The sequence below is a fragment of the Zalophus californianus genome, chromosome 4, assembly GCF_009762305.2.
Source record: "Zalophus californianus isolate mZalCal1 chromosome 4, mZalCal1.pri.v2, whole genome shotgun sequence".
Classification (NCBI taxonomy): Eukaryota; Metazoa; Chordata; class Mammalia; order Carnivora; family Otariidae; genus Zalophus; species Zalophus californianus.
The window spans coordinates 62,935,211-62,958,269 of record NC_045598.1 but is presented as its reverse complement, the minus strand read 5'-3'; the positions used below and the strand labels follow the sequence as shown (position 1 = coordinate 62,958,269).

At 35.9% G+C, this 23,059-nt stretch overlaps 3 protein-coding genes and 1 pseudogene across 5 annotated transcripts in view; 3 read left to right on the top strand and 1 right to left on the bottom strand.

Moving 5' to 3' along the window:
* Positions 1-4,075: 4,075 nt before the first annotated feature.
* Positions 4,076-23,059, bottom strand: part of MSH4 (mutS homolog 4) — a 100,573-nt gene continuing 81,589 nt past the window's right edge. For 2 of the 3 annotated variants that reach the window (XM_027607662.1, XM_027607604.1), the window contains exons 16-20: positions 20,577-20,695; positions 19,097-19,225; positions 11,657-11,831; positions 10,195-10,283; positions 4,076-4,459 (exon numbers count right to left, since the gene is read on the bottom strand). In XM_027607662.1, the coding sequence (XP_027463463.1) occupies positions 4,268-4,459; positions 10,195-10,283; positions 11,657-11,831; positions 19,097-19,225; positions 20,577-20,695 (704 nt within the window). In that variant the 3' untranslated portion in view covers positions 4,076-4,267. The remainder of the gene's footprint in view (positions 4,460-10,194; positions 10,284-11,656; positions 11,832-19,096; positions 19,226-20,576; positions 20,696-23,059) is intronic. The other variant, XM_027607627.1, reaches the window with a different exon arrangement.
* LOC113930626 (reactive oxygen species modulator 1-like) lies at positions 12,977-13,394 on the top strand. The gene has a single exon (XM_027607927.1). It carries the CDS (start codon positions 12,991-12,993, stop codon positions 13,228-13,230), a length of 240 nt encoding a protein of 79 aa, XP_027463728.1. The 5' UTR covers positions 12,977-12,990; the 3' UTR covers positions 13,231-13,394.
* Positions 14,276-16,609, top strand: LOC113930579 (annotated as a pseudogene).
* Positions 20,594-21,464, top strand: LOC113930668 (chromobox protein homolog 3-like). Its single transcript, XM_035726953.1, has one exon. The coding sequence runs from the start codon at positions 20,903-20,905 to the stop codon at positions 21,452-21,454; it is 552 nt and encodes a 183-aa protein (XP_035582846.1). The 5' UTR covers positions 20,594-20,902; the 3' UTR covers positions 21,455-21,464.

The following is a 23,059-nucleotide window of genomic DNA, read 5'->3' as shown; positions in this document are numbered from 1 at the left end:
TTCTGCCTGTCTTTTAAGCAGAGGCACTAATTGTCTTATATTCGACTACCTTTTTAAGGATGTTTGTATAATGAACAGCCTTGGAAGACAGAGATAGTGTCCCCCTCTGAGCAGAGGCAGGTTTGTTCAGGGTCTAGTATAATAAAGGTAATATCTTCCTCTGGAAAAAAAGGTCAAGCAGGTTTGCTAGAAGCTCATTATAATAAAAGGGTTTCCCTAGCTCAGGGTTCCTCAGCTATAGTATAAATCCACTGTGTACATATCTAACTGGACCACTCCATATCTTAGAGGATGGGGATACCTGAAACCAACACAAACATGAAGCTCATGCTCCATGATGAGCCATTAGCAATAAAGTCTTGTTTCTGACCCAAGAATCCTTTGTCTTCTGACAGCACACATGAAACTGTGGTAAGCTAAACTGCTAGTTTGCAAGTAAGGTAAAAATCTCAGGTCCTTCACAGTTTTTTTTTTTTTAATTGAGGTATAATTGACATACATTATATTAGTTTCAGGTATACAACATAGTTATTCAACATTTGTATATATTGCAAAATGATCACAATAAGTCTGGTTAACATCCATCACCATACATAGTTCCACCGTCACAGTTTTTTTTTTATTATGTTATGTTAATCACCATACATCATTAGTTCTGATGTAGTGTTCCATGATTCATTGTTTGCGTATAACACCCAGTGCTCCATTCAATATGTGCCCTCTTTAATACCCATCACCAGGCTAACCCATTCCCCCACCCCCCTCTCTCACTGATATGAGGAATTCTTAATCTCAGGAAACAAACTGAGGGTTGCTGGAGTGGTGGGGGGTGGGAGGGATGGGGTGGCTGGGTGATAGACATTGGGGAGGGTATGTGCTATGGTGAGCGCTGTGAATTGTGTAAGACTATTGAATCACAGACCTGTACCTCTGAAACAAATAATACACCGTCACAGTCCTTGGCAATGAAAATCTGTTTCTCACCTCATCACTATCTATTTTAGGATCCATTTTAGTAGATTATGGCACTTAGTAGCCTTTTTCACTGTCTACTTGCAATCTGGGGACTATCAAAATTTGGACAATTTATAGGAAAAGGGTATTCATTCTGATCCTATAGTAAGATAAACAACTGTGTGATTTAAATTTCTAAAGAATAGAATGGAAATAGCAAAGTAGCAATATAACTAGATCATTTGCTTTTCCTTTCCTTCCATTTTCATTCCTGTGAGGTACAAATGCATTATAGAATTGAATTTATACACTTAATTAAAGTATAATTACAATTGAGCATATTTTAAGCTCATAAATAAGCATGCAGGAAGTTCATACTACACACAATTTATTAACATTTGAATATTTTTTAACACTAGCATATAAGATAATGATATAATTTGGTTTAAAAAAGTCAGAATAGCTTTTGCTTGCTAAAGAATTAGCAGAATAGCTTTAAAATTTAAAAATGCATTACTCACTACATACGTATTAGAATGGCTAAAATTTAAAAAAAATCTGATAATACCAAATGCTAGAGAACATGTGGAACATTCTCATCCATGGCTGCTGGGAATGCAAAATGTAAGAGCCACTTTAGAAAACAGTTTGGCAAATTCTTATGAAGTTAAACACATACTTACAAGATGACAGATCCAATCCACTCCTATTTAACCTAGGTAAATTAAAACTTAATACTCACACAAAAATCTATACAAGAATGTTTAAACAGCTTTATTCATAATCACCAAAAACTGGGAACCCAATTGTCTTTCAATGAGTGTATGGGTAAACAATGGTACATACAAACAATGAAATACTAGTCAGCAATAAAAGGACATAACAACATGGACAAATTCTACAAAGTAGTATGCTGAATAAAAGAAACCAGTTTCAAAAGATTCCATGCTTATATATTCCATTTGTTGGACATTATGGAAAAAACAAAACTATAGGGATGAAATGCTTGATTTCCAGTGATTGCTGGGTTAAAGTTAGGGGTTAGGGAAAGAGTTGACAACAAAGGGACAGTACTAAGGGAATGATGTGAAGGTGAAGGAACTGTTTGGTATTTGGTGAAGAAACATCGTCATAGTGGTTCCATGAATCCATAAATGTGCTAAATTCATAAAATTTTACATCAAAAAAGAGTTAACTTTACTGTATGCAAATTTTAAAACAAACAAATGCACTACTTCCTAAGCATGAGTGTAAGCTGCCTTTTTCTTCTACTCCCACACACCTTAGCCCTAGAATTAAAGAAGACTACTTTATGTGAGGAGAAAGGTGGAAGAGACTAAAAGAATGGCTTTGAGGTGGAAATTAAAGGAGTTTGCTACAACATTATGAACATTTATCTTAAAAGGCTGGATTATGAGATAATGATGTATAATTTTAGAGAAAGGCAAAGCAAAAAGGTACTGAAGAGAAGAGCAAATAGACCTTAACTAAAGAAAGAATTGTCTCCCTAGTATTCACTTCTATTCTATAGTGCCACAACATAATAATTATATCTTCATTTAATTTGCTTTTTTGTATGTTTCAGCTACACACAAAACAAATGAAGAAAAAGTAATTTAAAGAAGACATAAATTTATTTTTATTTCAGTATTCTAAACCTAAAATAAAAGGGATTAATCAGTTGGCTACAGTTTGTGCATCAAAAGATCTAAATCATGAAAAATTTCTTAAAAGTCTGGTGGAATCTAATATTAGGATTAAACCTAAAGGGAAATTAATATATTTAAGGAAATGATATTCTACATATTTAATACTTTGCACTTATCTCTGCTTGCCTGTTTTTCTCCCACTGCATACTCCCCTTCTGCCTTTTATTGCTCCTTCCCTTTTCTTCCCAAACAATCTGCCACGCCCTTTTCATCCTCAGTTCCTTTTAGAAATTTGCTGCAAACCTAAATTATCTAACTGCTCTTAGGAATGCCTACATAAATATAATTCATTTCAAAGCCTGTGAATTAAAAAAATGGCTAATGGTCAAATATTGTGGTGCTCTCTTTCTAAAACATGACAACAGGGAATGTAAGTAGTCTAATGGGATGTTTAATATGTATCAAACTAAAATATGAACACTAATTTACATTGACATTTATAAAAGTATGTATGTCATTCAAATTATAACTTTTCCAATATATCTACTAAGAATTTAAAAAAGTAAAAAAGATTGGACTTTATAAAATATGCATACATTAACAAAAAATAGAGCCCTAACCAGTCTGTGAATATATTTTTTTGGCCAAATTACTATGAATTCTACAGTTTATTGAATGTATACCCTGAGTTCTAGATACTTAATTGTCCAAGAAAAGAATAACTTCCCCTTCTTGGGCCTTTGTGCTGAGATTATGTAAGATGGAATTGTAGAAATACGGTTTGGAGAAGACAACAGCCCTGCTCTTTACAGGTAATGACCAACTGATTGTCTTCCTTTTTTTTTGTCCATTTATGAAACAGGAATGACCTTCGGGTAAATTCTGAAATGATGGTGTAAGCCACATGCCTACGGAAACAGTTCTATAAAATGCTCCCTGAGGCAAATCAATTAATATACCTTTCTGCTGCTTTGGTTACTCACCTAAAAAAGATGGCCAAAAATGCAAATTGGAAAAGAGGTTGGTGAGTAGAAAAGAAAATTTGGAAAACTGAAAGGGTAGGTGATGGCAACTCCCCCTTCCAAAAACATTCTCTGCATTACAAAATATCTATTTGTTTATTTTCACCCTTTAGAAGTATACTCAATGTCAAAAAAATACTTTAAAATTTCCAGTATCATTCTAACAAACTCCATAAGCATCCAGTGTTGGAATTTGGGGTACTAATTAAGTAATTATTAAGTCATAGGGTCTTATTGCTTCAGAAGAGAGTGTAAAAGAACTCACATAAGTTTCCAGGCTGGAAAAAAAAAAGGCTTTTATTTCCACAAACTAAGGTATTTACAATAACATTTTAAACCATAACTTGTAAGTATAAATACACCTAAGACTTAATAACATGAATTTTCATAAATGAGAAAAAACTGTAATGTTATATTAACATTTTTCTAACATAAAAAACAGTCCTTTCAATGGTTTTCATGTGTTAAGGTAACAAATATTTTCTTATAGACAATATATAGATGATAATTCTGAGGTTAGTATAATGTAATTTTCCATTAAGACATAAAATTTAGCAAATATTTTCTTTTGCTCTTAGGAAAAATGAATTCTAGTTTCCCCATATTAAGATACATTATTTTATTAGTACATGATGTGAATTATTATTCTTCAGTCTTTCCTGAAACTTGTTCAGCCCTGGAAAAATCTGTTTCATACTTCTTTTTGAGATTACTTAAATACATTCGTAAACTGTCTGGATCCAATTTAGAGTTTCGAGCAGTTTGAACAAGCCTAGTAGCTAGATGGTACACAGCTCTCTGTCTTTCCATCTCAGGGGTACTCCTTTGGTTTTGCTGTTATTGAAAAAAATATAGATAAAAATTAAAATATGATTACTATGACTTTGTTTTAAAATTTTGGCAATTTTCTCTTTCTTTTCATAGAAATACAGAACCCAAAGGTAACTAATTCCTTTGGATAAGTCAGTTCCATTCAACTAGCAAAGAATGTACCAGAAAATATAAAGAAATATTGTTTTGAAAGAATAAAACTTTCCATGAGTATTTACTACTTTATGACAGATTCTTATATTCTTGAAAATCACTTTTCAATGAAAAAGAATCTGCTAAAAGGTAAATTTCTCACTCAACATAATTGATCATTGCTATGCAGTATTCATTTTAAATGTCACCCAGAGTACTACTCTGCTATCTCCTACTTTAATTCCCCAATAGATAAACTGGTAGACAGAATGGGTCAACAGTAAATTGCTTGTCTCTCAAGAGATTTCATATATAGAAACTGCTAGAGTCTAAGACATACATTGCCTGAGGAGTAAATTACATTTTGAAAATAAGTGCCATAAATAGCTACTTGAAATTATGCCAATTCTTAACAATCTATAGTTAGGATACCCAAGAAACAATGTTTAAAACAGGAATTTTCCAATATTTTAGAATGCCTTTAGATATTCAGTCTTTGAATAGTACTTCAGGGATGGGAGTACAGCTGGAAAATTCTTCATCCACCTCGTTTCCTGAGCTAGATAGAAGAATTAGCATTTTTTATCTTAACTGTTAATGTAAAGTCAGTGAATTTCCCTTTACTAAGGGAAATAAAATCCCTCCATCTCTTTCTCAATAGAAAGCAATTCAAGATATTTTTCTTCTTTCACTGTAAGAAAAATGAATCCAACTCCATGAGGTAAATTAAGATTATCATGTATTCACCTATCTATTTTATACATTGAATGATCAACTATCAGTTTATTATCTAAATAATAAACACTGAATATCTATTATCATCTATATTCAGGCCCCAAACCTTGTGTTTATGTCTAAGGGGGATACAAAAATGTCTACCTGACATGACAATGGAACTCAAGAGGCTCAATGAAAGAGACATATTATTATACTGAAAGAGACATATTCATAAGCAACTGATTTAGGTAATTATGATAAGTCTCACGAGAGAGATTCAAAATTCAGAGGAAGGAGAACTCATTTCCAGCTCAGGTCAAGAAAAGCATAAGTAGGATGGAATATTTGAAATGACTCTTGATGGATAGAAGAACACAGAAGTAAGGGCATTCTGGATGGAGGAAACAGCTAGAGCAGACACATTAGAAATCCTGGTACACAGGTCAAAATGATGAAATGACTAGTAATTCAATGTGGCAGAAATGTAGGTTTTAGTTAAATTGAGAAATGTTATCTAAGGTTGGGATAATAAACAAAGGAAGACCATAAAGCAGCAGTTAACAAACTTCAGTGTGTTTAAGAATCATCAGAAGACTGGTTAAAAATGTAAATTCCTAAGCCATAGGAAATCTTCAAAAATCTAGGATGGGCCCTGATATCACAGGTGATTCTAATGTAGGTAATTCTAAGACTGTATTTTGAGAAATAATCATAGAAAATGTTTAACAGTAGGGTAAGGAGTTTCACTTTAATTTGGTAAGAAACAACCAAAAGTTTCTGAACAGGGAAATATGATAAAAGTTACGCTTAAGAGACAATCTGGTGAGCACTGTGAATTGTGTAAGACTGTTGAATCACAGACCTGTACCTCTGAAACAAATAATACATTATATGTAAAAAAAAAAGAAGAAGAAGAAGATAGTAGGAAGGGGGAAATCGGAGGGGGAGATGAACCATGAGAGAGTATGGACTCTGAGAAACAAACTGAGAGTTCTAGAGGGGAGGGGGGTGGGGGATGGGTTAGCCTGGTGATGGGTATTAAAGAGGGAACGTATTGAATGGAGCACTGGGTGTTATATGCAAACAGTGAATCATGGAACACTACATCAAAAACTAATGATGTAATGTATGGTGATTAACATAACATAATAAAAAAAAGTAAACAATGCCAAAAAAAAAAAAAAGACAATCTGGTAGATGTAGGTAGGATGGATTGAAAAAGAGAGCGAATCTACTGCATAGTCCTAATGACAGGTGATTAAGAAGGATTCAAAGATTATTCTAATGGGTCACTGGGAAATTTGGAAGCAAAGAAATGAGATTTTTCATATGATTAATTTTGGTCCTATGAAAGAGTGAAAACGTAAGTTGAGATTTCAAGAAGAAATATGGAGAAAAATATACAGATTCAAGGTCAAAAAGAAGTGAAAAGGGAAGCTAAGGAAAGGATGAGCTCACCAAGAATATAGTTTTAAACACAGAAGGAAGGGCAAAATCTTAGGAAAACTTTCATTTAATAAGTGGGAATGATAGAAAGCACTGGTCAAATACACAAAAATAAATTCAAAATGGATGAAAGACCTAAATGTGAAACAGGAAACCATCAAAATCCTAGAGAAGAACACAGGCAGCAGTCTCTTTGACCTGGGCTGCAGCAACTTCTTGCTAGACATGTCTTCAAAGGCAAGGGAAACAAAGGCAAAAATGAGCTATTGGGACTTCATTAGGATAAAAAGCTTCTGCACAGCCAAGGAAACAATCAACAAAACTAAAAGGCAGCCTACAGAATGGGAGAAGATATTTGCCAATGACATATCTGATAATAGGTCAACATCCAAAATCTATAAAGAACTTACTAAACTCAACACCTAAAAAAACAAATAATCCAGTTAAGAATTGGGCAGAAGACATGAATAGACATTTCTCCAAAGACAACCAGATGGCTAACAGACACATGAAAAGATGCTCAACATCACTCATCATCAGGGAAATACAAATCAAAACCACAATGAGATACCACCTCACACCAGTCAGAATGGCTAAAATTAACAACACAGGAAACAACAGATGTTGGCAAGGAGGCAGAGAAAAGGGAATCCTCTTGCACTGTTGGTGGAAATGCAAACTGGTGCAGCCACTCTAGAAACAGTATGGAGGTTCCTCAAAAAGTTAAAAATAGAAGTACCCTATGACCCAGCAATTACACTACTAGGTATTTACCCAAGGGATACAAAAACACAGATTCGAAGGGCTACATGCATTATCAATAATAGCCAACTATGGAAAGAGCCCATATGTCCATCAACAGAAGAATGGATAAAGAAGAATTGGTATATATATACAATGGAATATTACTCAGCCAAGAATGAAATCTTGCCATTTGCAAGATGGATGGATGGATTAAATCAGTCAGAGAAAGACAAATACCATATGATTTCACTCATATGTGGAATTAAAGAAACAAAACAAATGAATATATGGGAGGGAGGGGAAAAAAAGAGAAGGAAACAAACCATAAGAGACTAGTCACAATAGAGTACAAACTGACAGCTGATTGAGGGAGGTGGGGGCGGTGGGCTAGATGGGTGATGGGTATTAGGGGGGTGCTTGTTATAATGAGCACTGGGTATTGTATCTAAGTGATGAATCACTGAATTCTACTCCTGAAACCAATATTGAACTGTATAATTAACTAGAATTTAAATACAAATTTGAAAAAAAAAAAAAAAAAGCACTGGTAAAGAAAGAAAAAAAGGGGTAATCAGAGGTAGGAAAATGAAGACATCCAGGTGAGGACAATTTCATAGTAGCCAAGACAGGGAAGAATTATGAAATGCTAAAGAAGGGTAGTATCAAATACCACGGAGAGACCAGGGAAGATGAGAAGTGAAAAAGAGGTCATAAGAGTTTGTCATTAGTTGGTATTTTACAAAGAAAGTTTCAGTGGCATGATGACAAGATCTAGTTTGCAAGTGGAAAATGGAAGAAGTAGTTACTACTCTTAAGAAGTTGGCAGTAAAAAAAAAAGAGAGAGAGAAATATCTTTTGAGAAGTAAGGAAATAAAGAAGGATTTCTTAGGAAAAACCTAAGCATATTCATAGGAAAAAGAAAAGCCAGTGAATAAACACTAAGGATGCAAAGAGAAGAATGGGAACAAGGGGTGCCTGGCTGGCTCAGTTGGTAGAGCATATGACTCTTGATCTCAGGGTTGTAAGCTCAAGCCCCACGTTCAGTATAGAAATTACTTTAAAAAAAATCTGAAAAAAAATGGAGCACCTGACTGGCTCAGTCAGTAGAACATGTGACTCTTGCCCTCGGGGTTGTGAGTTCGAGCACCATGTTGGGTGTAGAGTTTATTTAAAAAATAAAATCTTTAAAAAAAGAGAGAAAAAAAGAGAGAGAGAAGAAAGGAAACTTATGAAGTTATATCTTATTGGAGATGGAAAGAAGGTAGAAAAGTTAACCACAAATAAGTTGAAAGGTAATCTCTTCCTCTGAGATAGAAAGGAAGAGAACTGAGTGAAAAACAGAAATCCCAAAATAGAGTTTTTAAGGAGAAAAAGTTCAAGGATTTATCACGATAACCTCAAGTCTCTCAAAAAATATAGGAAGTGAATTTTCTGTAGAGTGAGGACATTAAGGGTTTAGGAAGAGTAGAAATGTTTTGAAAGAGTTAAAGAAACTATACAGATCAATAAAAGGGGAAAAAACTATCCAGTAAAATATTTGACTAAAGGTAGAATATATGAATTGACAGTAGATAAGATTAGCTTGTCTTGAATATATTTTGAGAATCATTATTAGGAAAGCCAAAGCCTGGAAGGCAACTGGAGAAGGCTTGCCATAATTGGAATTTGGCAAGATGAAGTCTGAGGAACTAGGTAATGAGAGAATCTTCAGAAGCACGACACAGCCAAAATTGTTGAAGAGATTCAAATGGAGGATTAGGCAAGTAAAGTCATATAGTCTAGAAGCTCAAGAGACTGAAGGGATACAATAAAAATTAAAAGCAGGTTAAGAAAGAGGGAAAGACAAAGGAAACCATTACTACTGAAGAAAATTTCATAATGCACCTAGCTTAGTTTACTGAACACACTGCATTCTTAAAACATAAAGCAACCTTATATTAAAAAAGGATTTCCAAATTTTGAATCAACATGAGTTCAGAGATAAATCTACTGCTTCCTAGCAAAACACTTAACCTCTGTGAACCTCAGCTGTAAAAACAGGAGTAAAAATAACAGCTTTATTATTAATCTTATATTAGAAAGACCTAACTACTTCATGAAGAGTTATGAGGCTTATATATGATAATGGATAAGAGTTTTAAAAACTATTTTAAAAGATATGAAAGTGTGGTGCATAGTAATTTTTGCACTTTTATTTATTTTTTAGAGAGAACAAACATGAGTGGGGTTGGGGGGAGAGGAAGAGAGAGAATCTTAAACAGGCTCTATACCCAGCACAGAGCCCAACTCGGGGCTTGATCTCACGACCCTGAAATCACAACCTAAACCAAAATCAAGAGTCAGACACTTAACTGACTGAGCCACCCAGGCAATATGTGATTTTTATTTGTAATGCTTACTTTATATAGACTTATTTTCTCATCATAAAGTTAGTGTAGCATAAGTATTATAGGAACGGAACTGTTTAACCTTTGTCTACTATCTTATTAGTTGATTTGTTGGGAAAGGTTGAAATAGACCAAACCAAAAAAATTGTGAAAAATAAAAAAAGATTTGCCTTATTTAGAATTAGGTTTTTATTTAGATGTTTTAATTATTAATATTATTATATACTTAGATATAACACCATTATAAAAATGTACATTAAAAGTATTTTCTTGAATTGGGAAACCAATTCTTATTGCTAAGAAATTTCTTACCAAAATTTGTCTGGTAATTTGAGTTGTGATTTCTTTGGCATCCAAGACAATTGATGGTGGGAGTGATGACACTTCTGCAGCTTTTAATCCTAAAATTAATACAATGGGGCTTCAATGTTGTTATAGCAGGTATTATGTTTATTTTAAGCAGTAATAATCCTTTCTTCACAGATTTAGACTTCTATTCTACAGGCATTTCTGAACAACTTAGCAATTCCCCAAATTAAGTTTTCCAAAGTTCTGGATGACAATTTACCAATTATAAGATTTAATTAGTTGTCCAAGACATATGACAAATTAGAATATCAATTAGCTCTCAAGATACATCTGAGACAGTCAGGAAAACATGATAGGGAAAAGACAAGGGGTAACTAGAAAACTTAATAATAACAATGAAATTCCAACTACAAATGCAGTTGGTTAATAGAAGGTCAAAGAATATGAGCTTTGCAAGGGAGGAGAGATAACCCTAGTCACAGAGATAACCGTACAGCTGAATGTTCATCTGTCTAGTAGATCACCAAGAGAGGGATTTCTCACAAGATATAACTATAGATGACTATTGTTCATGCAAATTCAAAGTACTATCTAGTATTCTCCCCTGAGCCTAATTTTATTGTATAAATGCCACATAGGCTTTCCACTGTGTGCTAATAGTTTATTGTATGTACTATTTTAGAGGCAATAGAACAACATTAACACATTTACTGAGAAGTTACTAATTGGTAGGTACTATATTAAACAGTTCATACTTGATAATTCATTTAATCTTCATAATCCCTACATATATGGAAAATTATCCCCATTACTAGATGAAATTAAAGCTTATAAAAATTAAATATCTGATACAAATTAAGTTATGCAGTTGATTTCTCATTTCAAATAGCAAAACAAAGATGCTTTCCCCCCTCAAAGGGTCACATTCATAGCTAAAATAATTTTAGGAACTTATATGTATAGATCAATTAAAAATTTCTGAATTCACGAGATTTTATGTCACATAATGATTTAGATAGAAAATATCTAATCAAGTTTACAAGTATCATATGGTTTGATAATACATTCCCTTTTAAGACTTTAGATTATGAAGTTCCCTGCATCTGAAGAAAATAGATGTTACTGAAAAAGTATGTAAGAAATATACAATTTTCAATTCATTTATAACTTGCTTATAACAATATAAGCTAAATTACATTTTTCTAAGAATAGAAACTAATGCTTCTGGCACTTTCATGTGTTGTAATTCTACATAAGTACTGATTGATATAACTTTAAATATAAGCTTAATATACATAAAATGTGAGCTTGACATAGAAAATACAGTCTTAGAGCATAAGCACTCAAAAGAATTCTTTGACAGGAAAAGCTGTTTAGATTGACAGCCAAGTAAAGGGGAGAAGAATTATGAGAATATGTAGTGTTTCAATAGATATTATATAGATATAATTTCCATATGCAATACCATAATTTTTTTCTTCTGTGAGTCCCTTACAAATTTTGTAGGTATACAAGATTGCTTCTTTATTTCTTGAAGTATTCTTTACATGCTGAACTTCAAAATGCATGTTTTCTACATTAGGATACAGGACCTCTATATGACATAGTTCCAGGAAATGTGTAGCAAACAGCGTAAATGCCTAGAATATATAATAATGAATGTCAGTATTTTTAAAATGAACTAGAAAAAAATTTTAGTTTGATTTCCCAAGTAGCTTGGCAGAGGTGTAGGAATGAAACTAATGATGGTCAATTCATTTCAAAATGTTTTGCAAATTTATATTCAATGAAAGAAACATGTTTATTAGTTTACACATCACATGTATGTTACATTATAGGAAAGAGAACAAATTTAAAAATAAAATCTTTAAAAAAATCTGAAGATATTCAAAAGATGAGGTTTACCAGAAATAAAGCTGTTAAATGAGGTAATCATTTATTAGAAAAGTAATCTACAAACAAAATCATAACAATTCCCTCAACTTTTAAAAAAATTTTACTTTAAAAGCAGCTTCCCTCCATATAACTATTTTTTGGAAAGTGGAATCAATGGTTTGTCTTAGGTATTCGAAATCACAAAGGATTTTAGTTTTTAGATTTGCCTTGTGTTTGGGTTAGGTACTTAAAAGGAAGAAAGAAAAGATGGAGAATAATGTTTAGGACAATGATTCTCAAACTTTAGTAATCCCCTGGGGAGCTTGTTAAAGACGTAAATTCTTGGTACGTAGACCCCCAAAATTCTCAATCAGCAGTTGTAATGTGGAGTGCCAGGAAACTCCATTTTCTAGAAGTATTTTAGGTTATATTGATGCAAATGGTTCTAGTGACTTATGACCAGCACGTGGTTTCCAGTTGTGAGTTACTAAGCTAGACAGAGATTTGAATAATTGGTTATGTTCTTAAGATATTACCAGGAAAAAGTATAAATATGTGATTAATGGAAAAATAAAATGTTAAGACATTAAAAAGAAAATATTTGGGCTGGCAAATGGCATCAACCATGTAAGGGGGATGGGAAGAGGTACAGGACAGAAAAATGAAAAAAACTCAACTACTTACTCAATAAATCAAAAGGGGTATAAAACCAAATTTATAAAGCAACAGAAAAATATTTAGAAGTCCAGTAAACTATTTAGAAGCTAAGGACCATGTTCATAAACATTAATGTCCTCAAAATTTATGTATCAAACCAACCTATTACTCTTCACTACTAGAAATAGAGTTGTTAGTATCTTTAAATCTAATCATATTAGAAGTGAGGTGGGGGCACCATGGTGCAGGGACTTGAATGCTGAGAGGATGCCAGTGGCTGTGGGGCCATACAGACAGTCCCAGCCAAGCTGCTTCAACCATGTGAAGATGGGCTTCATGATGGGCTACGCAGTGGGCATGGCAGCTGGGATGCTCTTGGGTACTTTTTCCTGTCTCAGGATTGGAATGTGGTGTTGGGAGCTGATGGGTGGCATCAGGAAAACCATGATGCAGAGTGGTGGCATCTTTAACATATTCGTGGCCATCAGGATGGGCATCCAATACTAATCAGGGCCATGGTTCCCCACTACATCTACCCTTCCCATCAGTCCCAGCCCATTTACTATAATAAAACAAGTCTTTGAGTTAAATAATAAAAACAAAATAAAATAAATCTAATCAGATTAAAGAGTCAATTCCAGAAACCCCAGAACCGATTCAGAAAACTCATCCTTAAAATTCTGTTGCTCTAGAACCACTCTCAATACCAAAATCTGTAATAGTCAGGCTTCTCCAGGGAAATAGAATCGGGTGTGTGTATGTGTGTGTAGAGAAAGAGAGAGAGAGAGAACTTGATTTATTATTAGGAATTGGCTCATATGATTATGGAGATTGAAGAATCCCCAGGTCTGCAATCAGCAAGCTGGAGACCCAGGAGAGCTGATGCTGTAGTTCCAGTCTGAGTCTAAAGGCCTGGGAACCAGGAGAGCAAATGGTGTCATTCCAGTCCAAATGCTGGCAGGCTCAAGATCCAAAAAGAGCTGATGTTTCAATTCTAGTCCAAAGGCAGGGAAAATGATTCTAGGTTGAAGGAAGTAACCCTCTCACTCCCAGTGGGGGCAGCTTTTTTGTTCTATTCAGGTATTCAACTGGGTCCCACTCAAAGCTGATTGAATGGGAGGAGCTGGAAGTCATGGAGGTAGAGCAGATGGGAGCCAGGGTGCCTATGCACATGTGAGCACGCTCCTGGTGTGCTCAGGCCCACTACAGTAAGAACTGGAGGAGGCGCAGCATTGGGCACACTCTTCTGGCAGCCCTGGCGGTGTGCTGGAAGGCATGCCCTGATGTGGGCTCTAGGACACCATTCCTGAGCCTCCACTGTGACTGCGTCACTGCAGAAGCAGGTCAGCCTTACCAGACCCTAGTGAGCAACTAGAGAAGATGGGCACCTGACCCTGACCCCAAAGACTCACCCTTTGCCCTCCCTCTCCTTGGGGCTGTATTTACCCCCAGATTGTTCCAGGGGCCAGTTTCCTTACCTCCCAGGTCCCAGGCTGAAATTCCCAAATACATAGTATGCTAACAGAGGATCCTATTACCACTTGTCTTTCTCCCTGAGTCCTATGATATGATCTGTAAACTCAGGTTTGAAGTCAGAGAAAACTGTGATATCAATGGCACTATAACTCAGAGGGGTGAAGTATGCTGGAAGACAATCACAGACTGTGTGACTTACACAGAATCAGCCCAGAATCTGGATTATGGGGGGAAGCATGAGGCTGCTGCGCCCTGTGTGTGAGGCTGTCCACTCACATTTGTTATCTCTGACCAAGGGGCAGTTTGAAATTCAATATACACCATCGCTGCAGTGGACAGCTTTTTCAGAGTTATTTCCTGAAATATTTGATGTTTTGGAAAGTCTTCAATCTCCTGATATTTCTTTTAGCTTAATGAAACTGACAGCGTGTCTAGAACAGACTTCGGGCAATATATTTTTACAGGATGGGAAGGAATGCCCCTTTTATTTTATTTTTAAGAGAGAGAGGGCGTGCAACAGGGCGTGCGGGGGAGGAGGGTAGGGGCAGAGGGAGAGGGAAAGAATCCCAAGCACATGCGGGACTCTATCCCAGGACCTTAAGATCATGACCTGAGCCAAAATCAAGTCAGATGCTCAATGACCCAGGTACCCCAGGAAAGCCCCTTTCTTTTGAGATCGGCTTGCATCTAAGGAGCTTGCTAGTATGTGGTAGACATACTAAAAGTCTTCACTGGATCTCCATGTGGACTCAATCTACATAATATCTTATGGCATGGGTTTGTGTCCCCTCAAGAAATCCCTCCAAACTACTGTTCAATGATGATACTGTTGACAGCAGTATTGGGTCAGCTGCTGAAGAGTTATTTGCAACAAACTAAATTTGCATTGGCACGCCGACCTTTCAGAGCTCTTACAAACCTTGAGGATTTGGCTCTTTTCCCTGCTGTTACTTCTGAGGTACTTTCAGTATTAGAAGAAGTAATGAAGAAATACAGTGTTATATTAAAAGTCATGTTCCTATACTGAGAAGTTGCATTAATCAAGTTCAAGTCACACAGATTTGCCAGCTGTGCCATGTTGTTATTGACACAGCTAGAGACAGGACTTAGGAGAGTTTTGCCATTAACAAATGTCCACAAAGACTTTTTTGACTGTTGAGTCAACAGCTCTTTATACCACATGTGAAGAAATATTGGCAAAACACTTGAATGATGGTAAAAATCAATCAAATTCCTCTTTTCCTTGGAGAGCCTGCAATAGAATTTCTTTGGGATTTCCTGAACCATCAGGAGAGTTCCCATATAAGAGATCATTTAAGCCATGGGGAAATCAGCTTATCTAAATTTCCAAAAGAAGCAACAAATCAATAACTTGCATTTTCCATTGTACTTTTACTCAGATTCATTGACGAAGATCTGTTATCAATGGTTAAGGAAAAAGCAGTAATAAAATCATTGGTTGGTCTTGCAGAAGGCTACAGTGTTCCCTTCCACCCAGTTTCTCAACTTAAAAAAACTTGCTGAGCTGTGAGAAGAGCATCATAAGGGTTTGGTCCCTCCTGCCTTTGACTGAAGAAGCTGAGGAGGCAGCCAAATTAGAAGTAATTCTGAAACAAATGCTTGCAGCTCTTTACAAAAATCATGTATGATGGGGCACCTGGGTGGCTTAGTCATTAAGTGTCTGCCTTCAGCTTGGGTCATGGTCTCAGGATCCTGGGATCGAGCCCCGTGTCGGGCTCCCTGCTCAGCGGGAGGCCTGCTTCTCCCTCTCCCGCTCCCCCTGCTTGTGTTCCCTCTCTCACTGTCTCTCTCTGTCAAATAAATAAATAACATCTTTTTAAAAAAATCATGTTTGAGCTGCATTACCACCTACCTAAGAATCACTGTGTTGTTAGTGACTTGGGACAATTTTCCTGCTGAGAAGTGGCCCCAGGTAATCTGTGAACTCTGTGGCACCCCCATCCTAACTCTGTTCTGTCCCAGAACCATTCTGGAAGTGCTCATCATGCTTCGAAACATCAGCACACATTGCACCCGCATGTCCAGCCAGGTTGCTGCCTCCATGGAATTGAGACACTAGCAGTGGGTAGACAGAATGTTGTGTTCCAGGCAAAGGAAGTAGTATTAAGTTTCTGTCTCCTGTGCTTTACCCAATTTTATCACTGATTGTACTGGAATTGGTCAACATTCATGTGGTTCATGGAAAAAAGTCTTATGAGTATCTAAAGTTCTTAAAGTTGTTCTTGCAGTACGCAGAGAACCTGGTGGCTTACATCAGCCAACAGAAGAACAAATGGAACAAAACTATCAATCTTACATGGACAGCCATGTTGAAAATTTGACTTTTAGGAAGAAGAAACAAAAGTTAATACATTTAGCCAAGAAATCCACAAGTAAAAGAGTCTTATGAATAAGTCAAGATGCTTTTGGCTACATCCAAAAACCTAGCCTGAATAGGCTTTACCAACATGGAAATTGAAAATCCAAAGGTAGGGTGGATTCCAAGGTCTGTGTGACAAAGGATCAAGTTCCATTTCTCTGTAGCCTTCTCATTTGCTGTTCCTGAGTTTGTGTGAACCTCAGGCTGGGTCCTCAAGTGGCCACAGCAGTTTGGTCCCTCCACCATGACATAGTGTCCAGAGGAAGGGGAACTTTTCACCTAGATGTCACCCAGAAAGTTCTTGAAAACTGTCACTGTGGCCAGGACCCTCCTCCTGTACTCACTGGCCAGCCTGGGGAGGCATACACTCCTGAGCCACCACTGGGGCATGGAGAGAGCTTGGATCAGTCTGGGCTCATCCCTGAAACTGAGAATAAGATTGGATGATCTAGATCCCATGGGACAGAGTTGAAGAGGAACAGCTCCTAGAAGGTATGGTGGGCAGACATGGTGCCAGGCTGCAGGTTTGCTGGTCAGTGTGTAGCCAGGAAAGCAGGAGCCCTGGCACATGTCTGGATATGGAGGGTTATGTATGGGAGCAGGGAGAGCTAGAGGAGTGAGGGTCAGGGATGCAGCTGCCTCAGTCCAGCTCGGAGAGCCAAAGTCTGTGATTCTCAAGAGCTCACTGGACCACTGCAATTGTCTAGAACATCTGGGAAGGCCCTGACATCTGTCTCAGATGGCAGCAACAAAGCCAGCAGCTCTCAGGAATCCCTCTGAGGCTGTCCTGGACCCCAGGACTGTGTATGTGCTTGGCTGCACACAGTGAATTATGGCCCCTTCTCCACCTTCCAAACCTCCCTGGCAGGTTCTAGCCCACAGCCCTCCAAGGAAGGACATTCACCATGTGTGTTTCTGGCTTCTCTGCTGTCAGAGGACAGTGCCAAGGAGACCTCAAAGGGAAGGGGTAGCGCTGTGGGATGACAGACATTCTAGCACATTCCAAACATCCCTTTGCCAACTCAACACTCACCACCCCCTATTAAACTAAACTCTTGGGTAAAAACAGAGCACCAAGCTTCTGCCCCTGTGATGTAGCCTTCTCTCATGCAAGCATAGACTCCCATTCTCACATGTCGTGTTTCTGCTCCTGGGACATGTTCTTTTGCAGTGTCTCCCTTGGACTCTAATTTATATGATGATTTATAGGATTAACTACTCTTAACCCTTCTTTTGTTGGAGCTGGAATGCAATAGAGGAAATAAAAGAACTGATATTTACCAAGCCCATGAAAACAAACAAACAAACAAACAAAAAAACTGATTGGATGGGACCCACCCCCATTAGGGAGGGCAATCTGCTTTACTTAGTCTACAAGTTCAAATACAAATCTCATTCAGAAACCCTCATAGATGCACCCAAAATACTGCTTGACCTAATGTCCAGTACTCTGTAGTCCAGTCAGGCTGACATATAAAATTAACTATCACAGATACTAATTAGCTTTTAATCCTAACAAGTAATATATACATCTTATTTTTATGAGAAATTCTGATCAACTAACATAGGTTCAGTATTACAAAGACTAATGTTATCTCTTAACATTATTTTTGATTTATCACATACCTATCACAAAAATAAGATTTTTCTTTCTTTATAGTAAATTATGGACTGTCATTTAAGGTAAAGAACATCATCTTAGGGATATTTCAAGGCACTTTAAATATGGAAAAATATTTTTAAGTTTTTTCATACCTGTATAATATTCTGAGTGATCATCTAAAGAGATATTTGACAAATTAGCTTAATAATAGAACAAAAATCATAGTCTGTTTTACTTGATTTGTGAAAACCTGTTTTCTTTAAAGGAATGAAATCTTAGTTGGGTAAGTAAAATAATTTTCCATAAAGTGACCTCGGATGCCTAGTTTTTCACTTCATGCTGTGACATCACAGTCAATGTTATTATCAGTTAAGACAATTATTGAAATGCTTTCATGTTTTGACTTTTAATTTGATTAAATTAAAGCCAAGTGACTACTTTTGATATTATTTGTATTTCTTGATTTCCTTCTTTCCTTGTCTACATCATGACTATCATACTAGCTGTTCCTGTTTCCATCAGAAATGAACTAAGAAAAATATAAATGCTATGGTACACTTTTATTACCTAAAATTGTTTAAAGAGCTATTTGTAGGTACCTGTAAAATCCAGTCATGATAAATATACAAAGGATACATAAGGGGCGCCTGGGTGGCTCAGTTAGTTGAGCACTGGACTTTCGGTTTCCACTCGGGTCATGATCTCACAGCTGTGAGATCAAGCCCCATATAACAGTTCTGTGCTCAGCGGGGAGTCTGCAGGAGATTTCTCTCTCCCTCTCCCTCTCCCTTTCCCTCTCTTCCCCTCCTCTGCTCACGAGTGTGTGAGCTCTCTCTCGCCCTCTCTCTCTCAAATAAATCTTTAAGAAAAAAAGGACTCAAAATTAATACACTTAAAAGAATAGAGAAGAATACCTTTAAGTTCAGCAGATATTCACAAACAGCATAACAAATGCCAATACCTTCTTCTGTATTAGTACCTCTGCCAAGTTCATCAATTAATATGAGTGATTTGTTATTAGCATTATGTAGAATATAAGCTATCTGAAAAATATAATTTTAATATTATTTATTGTAACCAAACAGCTGTCATTACCATTTTAAAAAATGAGGAAAAATCCAGTCTCTTTATTAGTTCATCCAAAACGTATTTTTATAAAGATACCGTGCTGAGTAGAAACTAACACATTGCTTTTCTTCTAAAAATTCTCATGACTAATAATTTCAGTAGAACAGCTGATATGTATATAAATAGACACATGAATATGTGTATGAGACAACAAAGAGACCATTTTCTAAACCATTATCTAAAATAGTAATGTTTTAGATACAGTGAAATAAAACTAAGCAATGAATTAAATGTTTAAATAATGCACAAAGATGGTCATTTTCTTCTCCACAAATGACTAATCAATTGTCATAAAATACTCAAAACTATTTCTCAAGTTTATTTTAACATAGATAGCCAGTAAACATAGAAAAAAAAAATGAGGGAAAAGTATCCAAGTCCATTGATTCCTATTTAAACAAATAAATGTAAATCCATGCGCCACAAAGACCAAGACTTTAATTGACAGAAATCCTCCTTCCCCACTGAAGAGTATTAGCCTCTTTCCCAAAAATTATAATTACACCCACATTATGTACTGACACAATAGTAAATGTTATGGCCTTTTACCTTTCTATAGGACTAAGCTTCTTGAGAGCTGGGACCATTTAAAAATACACCTCGAGCACCTAGTACATTGCTATATTCTCCCACAGATACTCAATACATACTAAATAATTATGTAAAAGTCACATACAGTAGCACAGATAATAACTATTCTCCCCCTATTTATGAAAATTATCCAACTCTACAGTGATCCATTAATTCCTACCTCCTGAAGATAGCTCAAGAGCTATACTGAATACCTTTAGCCCTTCAAGTCTATTTGATATTTGCTCAGATCAGAAAAAGGTGATGACACATACTTTGTTACAGAAAGTGAAAATTCTAAAGGGGCACACAAGAGGATGATTTTTAAAAGCATTCTAACACAGTTATCTATTATTTTAAAATCAAACCTAATAAGAGCAATAGATACAATGCAAAATGGTCCTGAACAGGTCATTGTTTTCTGACAGTCTTTTATATATCCCATACAAAAACATGAAATTATGTTTTTTGTTCAATACTAGCTTTTTCTTTAAAACTGTTTTTTTCAATAAAACCTTCTCTTCCATTTCCACATAAGACAGAATTAGAAGCTGTCTTTGACTGCCCTCTGGCTCTTGTAGAGGAATATAAGCACATCTGCATGTTTTAGAATAAGGATATTTTCATACATAGTAATTGACCATTAGTGGAAGAATTTAACATATGTTTAACATAAGGAAACGTTAGTTTGGGTACCTCTTTCATTTCCTTCATGAATGTTGATGAATTTGTTTCAATATCATCGTCAGTACTGATTCTTGTAAATATCTGTTCAGCAATTCTAAAGGAAGAATATTCTGCTGGAACATATGATCCTGTAAAATATAAAGTAAACGTAAATTGAGGTGCCACCCCCCACCCCTCCTCCAGCGGCTGCCCGGCGCGCAGCAACCCAGCCCCCTCCTCCTCGGATGTGGCTGGAGCTTGAGGCGCGCAGGGCCGGAGACGCCGCAGACCCGGGACCCGGGACCCGGAGCAGCTCGGAGGCGGTGAATAATAGCTCTTCAAGTCTGCAATAAAAAATGGCCTCCAATAAAACTACATTGCAAAAAATAGGAAAGAAACAAAATGGAAAGAGTAAAAAAGTAGAAGAGGCAGAGCCTGAAGAATTTGTGGTGGAAAAAGTACTGGACCGACATGTAGTGAATGGGAAGGTGGAGTATTTCCTGAAGTGGAAGGGATCTACAGATGCTGACAATACTTGGGAACCTGAAGAAAATTTAGATTGTTCAGAGTTAATTGAAGCATTTCTTAATTCTCAAAAAGCTGGTAAAGAAAAAGATGGTACAAAAAGAAAATCTTTATCTGACAGTGAATCTGATGATAGCAAATCAAAGAAGAAAAGAGATGCTGCTGATAAACCAAGAGGCTTTGCCAGAGGTCTTGATCCTGAACGAATAATTGGTGCCACGGACAGCAGTGGAGAATTAATGTTTCTCATGAAGTGGAAAGATTCAGATGAGGCAGACTTGGTGCTGGCAAAAGAGGCAAATATGAAGTGTCCTCAGATTGTAATTGCTTTTTATGAAGAGAGACTAACTTGGCATTCTTGTCCAGAAGATGAAGCTCAATAATTGTTTGCATTGCTTTATATATATATATATATATATATATATATATATATATATATATATAAAAAATCCGGGTCTTTGTTTTTTGATTTATTAGTGTGAAGAAATAACATTCTAGTGAAAATCAAGTTCGATATGTTTGTTTTGAAGTAGTATTGGGGGAGTTGTTGGGGTTTTTTTGCATCTGTAGCACTGGTTACTTTGAACAAATAAAAGCTTTCTGTAGTTGCTTCCTTTATCAGAAAAAAAATATTTGAGACCATGGTATATTATCCCCCTGCATTAGAGAACACCTTTTCTAAATGCTGGGGGAAATCTCATAGTCGTTACTCAGTCAGAATTTGTGTTTAATTCCTATATGCCTAAGGACCATTCTGGATTTTTTGTTTATTTAGGGGGTTTTTGTGTGTATACTTAAAATACATACATAAATGGTTTTTGTTTTTAAACATTCACCAAAACAAAAACAGCATTTATAACCATGGATAAGCCCGTGTTTCCGGGATGCTATCATTTTAAGCAACTTAAGAAATAAATCACTTAAAGTTAAACTGAAGTTTTTCCTGAAGCCTTAACCTTTCAGATTTTTAAATTGGACAATTTAAAAGCAGCCATATCAGAATCTGTATTCATATCTACAGTCATAAATGCAAGTTCATTTGTAAGATCCCTGAAAGGAAAATTTTATCACCACCAACAACCTCCCCACCCAAATGACAAAACTAGACAAGTCCTGGTGTGTTTTAATTAGGTAAGCAAAACTTAGTTAAATGGACATTTAAAGGTTCCTTCTAGTGAACCATTCCTCTTCAAGAAGTTGAAATCTCTGTGCTGTATTGACTAAAAGATCATGATTCATGGAATGTCTAAGACTGTTCATGGAAACCTAATCATAATCAGATGGTTAGAGATGTTGGCAATTTAGCACCTGTTGGAATAAATGGGTGGACAGACTTTTATAATCCAAATTCTTAACCTGCATGTATTTTCTTTACCCCAACTCGTTCCTGACATGTAGGCTCAGTCTTCTCAGTATTTGAGTTACTGGTTCAGCAGAAACCAGGAAAAACAGTAACTTTGTAGTCAGAATGTTATCCAACTGTATTATTTACTTTATTGTAAATACTGGTAAACAGTGGTCAATAAATAGTTTTATATTAAAAAAAACATAAATTGAAATGCTTTTATAAAATATAAGTACTAATATTTTGCACTTTTCACCAACTCAGATTATTTATTAACCTAGCTAAGGATTATGTAGTGGAAAGATCACTGGATATACAGTTAGACAACATGGCCCCAGCTCTGTCACTTACCATATATCCTTGGGCAGCAATTAGACTCTCCCAGTCTCATCTTTCTCACGTATAAACGTAAGACAGCATAAATTCAAGTACATTAGAAAGATTATAAACTTCACAAAAATGTTAAATAATACAGTTATATAAAAAAATTCAAAATAGGAAAATTTGGAGGAAATGATTATGAAGCTCAAGTTGATAAAATTGTTACAGAAAGAAGTATTAGGAAATATCTGTTATTAGAAATGTATAGAAATACCCAGAATTAGAATGAAAGCAAGACATTTAATTTTTTTTAAAGGTGAGT